The sequence below is a fragment of the Nerophis lumbriciformis genome, linkage group LG02 (genome assembly GCF_033978685.3).
Source record: "Nerophis lumbriciformis linkage group LG02, RoL_Nlum_v2.1, whole genome shotgun sequence".
In the NCBI taxonomy this organism is placed as follows: Eukaryota; Metazoa; Chordata; class Actinopteri; order Syngnathiformes; family Syngnathidae; genus Nerophis; species Nerophis lumbriciformis.
The window spans coordinates 21,529,168-21,541,175 of NC_084549.2; the positions used below are offsets into that span (position 1 = coordinate 21,529,168).

At 40.9% G+C, this 12,008-nt stretch overlaps 1 protein-coding gene across 1 annotated transcript in view; it reads right to left on the minus strand.

Moving 5' to 3' along the window:
- The window catches only part of eys (eyes shut homolog), a 683,137-nt gene that overhangs the window by 361,300 nt on the left and 309,829 nt on the right, over positions 1-12,008 (minus strand). Inside the window, exon 25 of the mRNA XM_061958758.1 lies at positions 6,026-6,122. Coding sequence (XP_061814742.1) covers positions 6,026-6,122 — 97 coding nt within the window. The remainder of the gene's footprint in view (positions 1-6,025; positions 6,123-12,008) is intronic.

The window sequence follows — 12,008 nt, forward strand, 5'->3', positions numbered from 1 at the left end:
TTAATGCCTTATTATGCATGGCCTTATTATACAACCAGTAAGCCATTAACTAAGAGTCTTCTCTCAATAAGGTTAGGGTTAGGGTTATGATTAAGGTTAGGGTTAATCAATCAATCAATGTTTATTTATATAGCCCTAAATCACAAGTGTCTCAAAGGGCTGCACAAGCCACAATGACATCCTCTGTACAGAGCCCACATAAGGGCAAGGAAAAACTCACAACCCCAATGGGACGTCGATGTGAATGAGTATGAGAAACCTTGGAGAGGACCGCATATGTGAGTGACCCCTCCCCCCTCTAGGGGAGACCGGATGCAATGGACGTCGAGTGGGTCTGACATAATATTGTGAAAGTCCAGTCCATAGTAGATCTAACATACTAGTAAGAGTCCAGTCCACAGTGGGACCAGGAAGAGACCATCTCGAGCGGAGACGGGTCAGCAGCGCATAGATGTCCACAACCGATGCACAGGCGAGCGGTCCACCCCGGGTCCCGACTCTGGACAGCCAGCACTCCCCCCCCTCCACATGGGAGAGGGGGGCAGAGGAGAAAAGAAAAGAAACGGCAGGTCAACTGGTCTAAAAAGGAGGTCTATTTAAAGGCTAGAGTATACAAATGAGTTTTACGATGAGACTTAAATGCTTCTACTGAGGTAGCATCTCTAACTGTTACCGGAAGGGCATTCCAAAGTACTGGAGCCCAAATAGAAAACGCTCTATAGTCCGCAGACTTTTTTTGGGCTCTGGGAATCACTAATAAACTGGAGTTCTTTGAACGCAGATTTCTTGCCGGGACATATGGTACAATACAATCGGCAAGATAGGATGGAGCTAGACCGTGTAGTATTTTATACGTAAGTAGTAAAACCTTAAAGTCGCATCTTAAGTGCACAGGAAGCCAATGCAGGTGAGCCAGTATAGGCCTAATATGATCAGGTTAAGGTACTTAGAATATGTTCCCCTAGCGTCCAAATAACTCTAAATTAAGTCTTTGTTACTTAGAATAAGTTACCCATACTAAAGTGTTATTACTTATGGAGTATATTGTGAATAGATTCAGAACAGGAAGTGAACAAAAGTTTTAGCAACTGCTATGTAAAGGAAAAGGGGTAGGATTAAATAAACTCTGCTTCTTCCTACTCCTTTTCGAACGTGTTGGATAAAGAAACTGGAAATTGTGATGTATCATGTTGTATGCATGCATGTTCCAAATAAACACAAATTCAACTCAACTCAACCCTTAAATTTGCACGTTCCCAATCAGGTTTGGCGTGCTTTGTATTCTCCCATCGACTTAGGTACTTTTGTTCTTATGCACCTCTGAGGCTGGAATAAGTCCAGCGCCCCTGGATGGCCAAACATTATATTGCACTTGAAGTTTGGATGCAATGTATACCACCCATAATAAAACTGTAAAATAAACTTCCAGAAAGCTATCAAATCTATTCCGATCGCTTCAATTGACACACCTGGAAACATCCATTAGGAAGAGGATAAAAGGACCGAAATGCTACTCTGAAATAACTATCAAAAATCAAAATGCGCTTTGTTTTGAGGTGAAGAAAATAAAAGTGCGACCACAGCGGAAGTGCGTATTTTCTGTATTTGAACATCATCTAGCAAGACCTGGATTGATACAACCTTGTCAAATGTGAAGTGTTTGAAGTGATTTCAATGACATTCACCATGCTGCATTATTTTCACTTAGCGAAAAAAAGGCACGGCGAAGTCCGCTTCATTAAAAATGAGCCTGCCTTCATTTACAACTTACGCACTTTTGCCTATCCTACGCGATGTGGGTGTGTTCCGCAGGCTGGATGGGCAGATACATATAAGAGTATCAGGTTCAAACACTGATGACATCTATTAAACAGACAAGAAGCAAGGAATCATGCAGAGACAGAGTTCAATTTGGCTCAATGAGGAAAGACCTTTGGGATTGCACGCTCAGTTACAATCTCCCACCACGCTCTGAGCTAACAGTCCCACGTGCTCTTCTATTTATTTGGGGGATCCCTGGTTACATCACTGAGGTCGTCTCTAAAAGGAGTGGCCACACATTTCATGCAAAGCAGCTTCCAGTACACACAATACGTGACGGAATGTGCTGGGGCCTTGTGATTGCCTTGTCTCTGGTTCGTCTGCGTGCTGTCATCTTATCTTCGTTTAGATCCTTGACGTCTTTGGCTGTTAGCGGGCTAATACAAAGATAACATCTGCGGCTGAGGCCAACCCTCAGACAAAAAGTTTTGTCCTTGCACAGATAGACAAAGTACAGCTTGAGCACAATAGCTAATAACTATAGCAACTGACTTTAGGCATAAGAGTTGTGTGATAACTTACACATACTTATTCTAACAAAGAGAAACGTGCATCACTTGAAACGCGTAGAAAAAACACTTACACGCACAGAATAGGACCTCAAGTGCGAGACTTTTGGAATTGTTTGTTGGTTATCAATTTTTCAGGATGACACCAAAATTACACCATTCCATTCATTTCCATGAAAGTTGGTGTATTAGTCGCACATGTGCATAGCTCACACCAAATTTCTAAAAAAAACCTTGAAAAAAATGTAAATACAAAACCCAGGGATGTTGGCACGTTGCGTAAATGGTAAATAAAAACAGAATACAATGATTTGCAAATCCTTTTCAACTTATATTCAATTGAATAGACTGCAAAGACAAGATATTTAATGTTCGAACTGAGAAAATTATTTTTTTTTTGCAAATAATCATACCTTAGAATTTATTGGCAGCAACACATTACAAAAAAGTTGGCACAGGGGCATTTTTACCACTGTGTTACATGGCCTTTCCTTTTAACAACACTCAGTAAACGTTTGGGAACTGAGGAGACCAATTTTCTAAGCTTTTCAGATGGAATTCTTTCCCATTCTTGCTTGATGTACAGCTTAAGTTGTTCAACAGTATGGGGTCTCCGTTGTGGTACTTTAGGCTTCATAATGCGCCACACATTTTCAATGGGAGACAGGTCTGGACTACAGGCAGGCCAGTCGAGTACCCGCACTCTTTTACTACGAAGCCACGCTGTTGTAACACGTGCGGAATGTGGCTTAGCATTGTCTTTCTGAAATAAGCAGGGGCGTCCATAAAAAAGATGTGGATGACAACATATGTTGCTCCAAAACGTATATGTACCTTTCAGCATAAATGGTGCCTTCACATATTTGTAAGTTACCCATGCCTTTGGGCAATAATACACCCCACAGATGCTGGCTTTTGAACTTTGCGCCTAGAACTGTCCGGATGGTTCTTTTCCTCTTTGGTCCGGAGGATACGACGTCCACAGTTTCCAAAAACTATTTGAAATGTGGACTCGTCCGACCACAGAACACTTTTCCACTTTGCATCAGTCCATCTTAAATGAGTTCGGGCACAGCAAAGCCGACAGCGTTTCTTGGTGTTGTTGATAAATGGCTTTGGCTTTGCATAGTAGTGTTTGAACTTGCACTTACAGATGTAGCGACCAACTGTAGTTACTGACAATGGTTTTCTGAAGTGTTCCTGAGCCCATGTGGTGATATCCTTTGCACACTGATGTCGCGTTTTGAGGGATCGAAGGTCACGGCCTTGCCGCTTACATGCAGTGATTTCTCAAGATTCTCTGAACCTTTTGATGATATTACGGACCGTAGATGGTGAAATCCCTAAATTCTTTGCAAAAGCTGATTGAGAAATGTTTTTCGTAAACTGTTGGACAATTTGCTCAAGCATTTGTTCACAAAGAGGTGACCCTCGCCCCATCTTTGTTTGTGAATGACTGAGCAATTCATGGTAGCTGATTTTAGACCCAATCCTGGCACCCACCTGTTCCCGATTAGCCTGTTCACTTGCGGGATGTTCCAAATAAGTGTTTGATGAGCATTCCTCAACTTTCTCAGTCTTTTCGCCACTTGTGCCAGCTTTTCTGAAACATGTTGCAGGCACCAAACTCCAAATTAGCTAATATTTGTAAAAAATAACTCTTCTCAGTTCGAACATTAAATATATTGTCTTTGCAGTCTATTCAATTGAATATAGGTTGAAAATGATTTTCAATTCATTGTATTCTGTTTTTATTTACGATTTACACAACGTGCCAACTTCACTGGTTTTGGGTTTTGTAGATTAACTAATTGACCGTATTGAGCCGGATATAAAACAGCCATGATTATAAAACTACTCTTGGTTTTCAAGACGAGGTTTTGGAAGACAATATGAGTCTTTTTTTCAAAATCATGTCAAATAAAAACGGTGGACAGCAAAACATATGTGGTCCCCTCCAAGGTTTCTCATTGTATCCCATTGGGTTGAGTTTTTTCTTGCCCTGATGTGGGATCTGTTGTGGCTTGTGCAGCCTTTTGAGACACTTGTGATTAAGGGCTATATAAATAAACTTTGATTGGTTTATTGATAGGTTGTCTTGCATCCTATTCTCAGGAAAGATGTTAAAGAACAAATTTATTTAAAAACGGATGCGGATGTGAGAGAAATTCCACACTTTTCCAAACATATGTAACATGGCGTTGTACTTTTGCTGCGTGTGTGTATAGGTGGGGCATATCGTTTATGTTTAAATCATAAAGAGGGGGTGTTTTTAAGATTACACCTCATTCCAAGCAAAGCGCCCTCAACGGCAGCTACCTATCCGCTGCAAACAGCATCTTTAAAGGCCTACTGAAATGCGATTTTCTTATTTAAACGGGGATAGCAGGTCCATTCTATGTGTCGTACTTGATAATTTCGCGATATTGCCATATTTTTGCTGAAAGGATTTAGTAGAGAACATTGACGATAAAGTTTGCAACTTTTGGTCACTGATAAAAAAGCCTTGCCTGTACCGGAAGTAGCAGACGAGTAGCGTGTGACGTCACAGGTTGTGGAGCTCCTCACATCTGCACATTGTTTACAATCATGGCCACCAGCAGCGAGAGCGATTCGGACCGAGAAAGCGACGATTTCCCCATTAATTTGAGCGAGGATGAAAGATTCGTGGATGAGGAAAGTGAGAGTGAAGGACTAGAGGACAGTGGGAGCGATTCAGATAGGGAAGATGCTGTGAGAGGCGGGTGGGACCTGATATTCAGCTGGGAATGACTAAAACAGTAAATAAACACAAGACATATATATATATATATATAGTCTATTAGCCACAACACAACCAGGCTTATATTTAATATGCCACAAATTAATCCCGCATAACAAACACCTCACCCCTCCTGTCCATATAACCCGCCAATACAACTCAAACACCTGCACAACACACTCAATCCCACAGCCCAAAGTACCGTTCACCTCCCCAAAGTTCATACAGCACATATATTTCCCCAAAGTCCCCAAAGTTACGTATGTGACACGTACATAGCGGCACGCACGTATGGGCAAGCGATCGAATGTTTGGAAGCCGCAGCTGCATGCATACTCACGGTACTGTGTCTGCGTATCCAACTCAAAGTCCTCCTGGTAAGAGTCTCTGTTGTCCCAGTTCTCCACAGGCCAATGGTAAAGCTTGACTGTCATCTTTCGGGAATGTAAACAATGAAACACCGGCTGTGTTATCCGGCACAACAGTCAGGGGGTGCATTATACGGCGGGGGTGCGTTATCCGGCACAACACCTGCCGCAATACACCGCTTCCCACCTACAGCTTTCTTCTTTGCTGTCTCCATTGTTCATTGAACAAATTGCAAAAGATTCACCAACACAGATGTCCAGAATACTGTGGAATTTTGCGCTGAAAACAGACAACTTAATAGCTGGCCACCATGCTGTCCCAAAATGTCCTCTACAATCCGTGACATCACGCGCAAGTGTCATCATACCGAGACGTTTTCAGCAGGATATTTCGCGCGAAATTTAAAATTGCACTTTAGTAAGCTAACCCGGCCGTATCGGCATATGTTGCAATGTTAAGATTTCATCATTGATATATAAACTATCAGACTGCGTGGTCGGTAGTAGTGGGTTTCAGTAGGCCTTTAATGCAAAAAGTGTTGGGCACGATATTGTCAAGGACTCACCTGTAACCTTTGACCTGGTCCACACAGGTGCCATGGTTTCGGCAAGGGTTGGAGCCACACTCACCAGTGCCACTGTTGCACCGGCTTCCTTCAGATCCTGAAAGACAGAGGAGACGGTCATGGATCAGCGAACCCGCCCGCATTCCTGAAAACGTCAGCGACGATGATAACCAAGGCCATTTTAATGGAACTAGTAGGCCCTGAAGCATATCTCATCTTCCAGCTCTCAGCACTCACTGTTTCCCCTCTGAGAGCGTGTAAGTCTAATAATACTTCAGCGCCGTGGACAGATTGGTTTGAGGGTTAGTGGTTTGGGGTTTGGGAGGTGCTTGTCACTCCATGCATAAGACTGTGCGGGGGGAAGAAAACGAGTAAGACGTGGGGTTTCTTGTTCAGGGAGCAGCTAAAGCCTATGAGCTCCTCTGCCCTGATTCATTAGGGGGTTGAGGGCAAGGTGGTTAAGCAGATCAGCATGAATGTTTTGTAGGACTTTTGAAGGCAGCCAGGGAGCTTCTAATGTTTTGACCTGATATACTGTGCATGTTTCTGGTGGCGATGGCAATGCTTTAAACAGTTCCTCCAGGATTTTGCGATCGTGCCAATTCACGCAAATTCAACCGATGCCAAAAAATGTGACGTAATAGTCTTTCTTTGGGAGACAAAAAGAGGATATAAACTTGAGGTACAGCTTGAAAACAAAAAAGTGACAGAAGAAGAGTATGAACTAGGATGACTGATTTCAGACAAAGCATCATTGAGGGCCAGAGAAAGAAAAGTTGACATTTATGCTCACCTGGAGGTACTAGCCAGTGTTGAATTATTACCTCCACCAAGTGCTAAGTCCATGGCAGGAAACTATATTTGTACTATGTGTTCAGTTAAAAGTGTCACCATTTGCATAGTTATTTTCAAACCATCCATATCCCTGATATTATCTTGAGAAAACAAAATATTTTGCATCATTCTCAAGGATCCCGGTCATTTTAACTATCTCCCTTGAAAATGAATGTAAGCCTGTAAGCTTGACAACAATACAGAAAACCTTTATTTTTAATTTTTTTATTTTTAAACCTGCCAAGTTATGTTTCAATCAGAATCAGAAATACTTTAATAATCCCCGAGGGGAAATTAAGATTTTCAGCACAATCCCATTCAAAATCAGACAGACATTACAGGGAGACAGAACAGGATCGCTGACGGGTCCGCCAATTTTCTGCGCCCCTTACAAAAAAGGTGAGAAACAGGTAAACGATGGGGGGCTGGGGAGCGTGAGGAAAAATATATAAGCCTGGAGAGGGGGTCCAGACTGAGGCCAAGGAAGAAAAAAAACCTCATAGCCATAGCACACATAAATATGTGTGTAAGAAGGAAACATCAAAGAACACAAAGGACAATAAATATGTTAAAAGAGCAGAGGGGATGCAACTAGCCACTTCTGCAAACAGCCACAAAAGTAAAAAACAAAAAACAAAAAACAAAAACATAAACACTGTGGCCCCGCGACCCCAAAGGGAATAAGCGGTAGAAAATGGATGGATGGATAAACACTGTGGTGGCCTGAGACAGGAGAAGCAGACCCAACAAAGCAACCAAGATAGTCGACTCCACCCTCGGCCGCCCACCAACTCTTGGCCAGTGGAGACTGAGGTGTCCAATACCTGCTCATTCAGCCAAGACACTGTGAAGCTTGTTCGTCCCGGCGCCAGCTCTGCAGCTCTGTCTTTTTTGTTTTTAATGAGCTTACAGACACTTTTGAATTTTGATTAATCACGATTAATCACAGAAAATACCAGCTTGCATCATTCAAATTAACTTAAAAAAACAATATAATGACACCAATGCAATTTTATTGTCAGAATGTCACACAGGAGCATTTTTGAATGTTTTATTTGAACACACGTCATTTATTCGCTTGAAATGTAGGTGTCAAACTCATTTTAGATGGGGGGCCACATGGAGAAAAATGTACTCCCAAGTGGGCCGGACTGGCAAAATCACAGTACGATAACTTAAAAATAAAGACGACTTCAGATTGTTTTCTTTGTTTAAAAATAAAACAAGCACATTCTGAAATTGTACAAATCATAATGTCTTTGCTACACTTACATGTTGTGGTAAATAGTATTCTATCTTTATTTGTCATTATTTATATTTTCTGAATAAATGATGTGATAATGTTCATCAGTCAACTCATTGGTGTTAATTTTCAATCTATCAAGATAAAAAAATATCAAAATCAAATTACAGTATGTTATTCATATGTTTGATCGTTTTCTTCGACTGATGTACTAATATGTGTTTTATTTTGTACATATGGAGCATCATCTACAAAGATACAAATAATTGCTATTACGACATCCAGTGGACACATTTAGAACAGCTGTTTCTTTCATTCAAAAATTTCAAATTCATTTTTATACTTAGCAAACTCATTCCGCGGGCCGGATAAAACCTGTTCTTATCCATGACTGGGTGTCTTTTTTTTTTTTTGGTGTGTGTGTGTATTTCTATCCATCCATCAATTTTCTACCTCTTGTCCTTGTTCGCGGGGGTGCTGGAGCCTATCTCAGCTGCGTTTGAGGGGAAGACGGTGTACAAGTTGCCAGTTCATCACAGGGCCAACACAGATAGAGAAAATTCACACACTAGGGCCAGTTTAGTGTTGCCAAACAACCTATCCCCAGGTGCATATCTTTGGATGTGGGAGTCAGCCGGAGTACCCACGGGGAGAACATGCAAACTCCACACAGAAAGACCCTAAGCCCACGGATCGAACCCAGAACCTTCTTATTGTGAGGCACACACACTCATAGGCGCCGATCTACATTTCTGCCAGTGTGTGTATTAGTGTTGTCCCAATATTGGTACCAAAAGTATTTCAGTACTTTTCGGTACTTTTCTAAATAAAGGGGACCACAAAAAATGTCATTATTGGCTTTATTTTTACAAAAAAATCTTACGGTACATTAAACATATGTTTCTTATTGCAATTTTGTCCTTAGATAAAATAGTGAACATACAAGACAACTTGTCTTTTAGTAGTAATAAAGGCTCCTAATTTAGTGTGCTGACTAGAGATGCGCGGTTTGCGGACACAACCGCGGAGTCCGCGGATAAACCGCGGAGTCCGCGGATAAACCGCGGGTCGTGCGGGTAAAAATAGATTTTAAATAGATGTGGGCGGGTTGCGGTTGAACCAATTCGGAAATATATATACATAGTTAAATGTTGTTACCCACATACAAAAAACGAGCAGCACTCTTTGAAACAGTGAATTTTTCATCAGGCAATGCGTCCCAGCAACAGTGGCGCAAGTGAGCGCTCCTTCAGCGCAGCAGGGCACATTTTAGAGGCCAGGCGCTCTCGCATGAATCCTGGCACTGTAGATGCCATTTTATTCCTGCATAGTGCTAACAAAAAAAAAAGTAAGTAGACATACGGTTGGATATGTTAAACGAATTAGTCTACGTTACCTAGGCTATACCAAATAAGCCCATGTCTAACCTATATTGAGTTCGGTCAGCTAAATAATTTTGATGGTTACGTGTTGTTTGGGCGCACTACAATGCAAAGGAATTAATGCAATTGCGTTGTTTATTGTGTTTTTTTTCTATTCGAGATATACTACTATGTGTGAATAATTATTTGGCCTCGCTTTCAAGTGAAGCGCATCTCCGATTGGCGACAATGTAAGGCTATTTAGCCTGCTTTGTTTGTCGCGACCGTCTATTTTCATTATAATTCAAGTTTGATGATAAAGTGCAGTCTGATGGGTTTGATTCCCCCCCTTCAGCTATTTGCCTTGGCCAATAAGTTGCAGGTAATTTATTATTATTATTTATTTAATTTATTTTTGTTTAAATAGAGATGACATACATATGTTATTGTATAATTTAAGTTTGTGCTTTGTATTGATTGACAGCCTAAGGCTTATGAGGCACATTTTTTATTTATTTTTTTATTTCAACTTAAAAACGTATGAGCCTATGCCTACAACATAGGCTATGTGTTTATCTTTATTTTCCTGCCTGTCGTTGACAATGGAGATTGTCTGATATTTTGTCATGGCTGCAGATCAATCAATAAAAGTTCATCTTTGTCGCGAAATTGTTCACTGCTTCACTGTGCACCCCGCCCTCGTCCCTATTTGAGCATTATAACGTTAACAAGTTAATATTCATTGAAATAAATTCAGAAACATTTTTTTACCTAACAAAAATATAGGTCTAGTCTTTCTAAAACATTTTTTTAACTTCTTAAAAGCCTTGTTCGGCTTGCTGCAACTGCGCACACAAAGTGTGAGGAACGCACTCCTGATCTGAGGGCATTGGCAACAATAGTCAACACTTTCTTAATGGAAATGACAATAATATTATAATAATGATAAATAATATTATCACGCATTAATATCTCTTAGCCATGAATGCGTGGCCAAGAGATGCGTGGCACGCATTGAATGTCTCTGCTAAATTGGATCAGTCTCCTTTCTTTAACAGGCAAAAGCTTTCCAACCTCACTAATAGCTTGCATCGTCTATATTAGATATATAACAACGGGCGGGTGCGGGTGTAGTTTTGATAAAATGTTGGTTCGGGTGGATGGCGGATGGTTGACGACTTTTGTGATGCGGTTGCGGAAGAAATAATTGCCTATCCGCGCATCTCTAGTGCTGACATATGCAGTAACATATTGTGTCATTTTGCATTCTATTATTTTGTCAACATTATTAAGGACAAGTGGTAGAAAATGAATTATTAATCTACTTGTTCATTTACTAAGATATGCACCTGGGGATAGGTTGATTGGCAACACTAAATTGGCCCTAGTGTGTGAATGTGAGTGTGAATGTTGTCCGTCTATCTGTGTTGGCCCTGTGATGAGGTGGCGACTTGTCCAGTGTGTACCCCGCCTTCCGCCCGAAAGCAGTTGAGATAGGCTACAGCACCCCCCGCGACCCCGAAAAGGACAAGCGGTAGAAAATGGATGGATGGATCTGCTTACTTTCTCTTTCAACATGTTCTATCTACACTTCTGTTAAAATGTAATAATCACATATTATTCTGTTGTTTGATACTTTGCATTAGTTTTGGATGATACCACAAATTTGCGTATCTATCCGATACCAAGTCGTTACAGGATCATACATTGGTGATATTTAAAATCCTCATGTGTCCAGGGACATATTTCCTGAGTTTATAAACATAATATAATTGTTTTAAATGAAAGAAGATTTTGTGATGTTAAAAAATATCGATGTAAACAAAGTAGTATCGACTAGATATGCTATTGTACGTGGTATCATTACAGTGGATGTTAGGGGTAGATCCACCAATGGCATTTGTTTAAATTGTAGCGTCCCGGAAGAGTTGGTGCTGCAGGGAATTCTGGAAATTTGTTCTGTAGTGTTTATGTTGTGTTGCGGTGCAAATATTCTTCCAAAATGTGTTTGTCGTTGTTATTTAGTGTGGTTTCACTTTATGGCACATATTTATGACAATGTTGGCATTGTTCCTACGGCCACCTTCAGTGTGATATGTATGGCTGTTGATTAAGTATGCCCTTCACTCGCTCGCGTGCAGTGTGTTCAAATTAAAGATGATTGTGTCAGTACTTCATTATCGGGCACAAAGAAATCTTGGTTGGTCCTCGTTAATTATAGACCATGTTATTTGTGGCTTTGTTAATTTATCAAACGGGCCAAACTCGCCACAAATTCAACAACAACATGATTGATTTTTCAAAAATTATTTTAAAGATTGAAAGTTGCCATCAATCCCACGCGTGTGCTCGGCATTGTCCGTGGGTGCTCAGGTCCCGAAGCACCCACGAGATCTGCGCCTATGCACATACTAACCAGTGTACCACCGTGCTGCGTGTGCAAACCCCGTTTCCATATGAGTTGGGAAATTGTGTTAGATGTAAATATAAACGGAATACAATGATTTGCCAATCATTTTCAACCCATATTCAGTTGAATATGCTA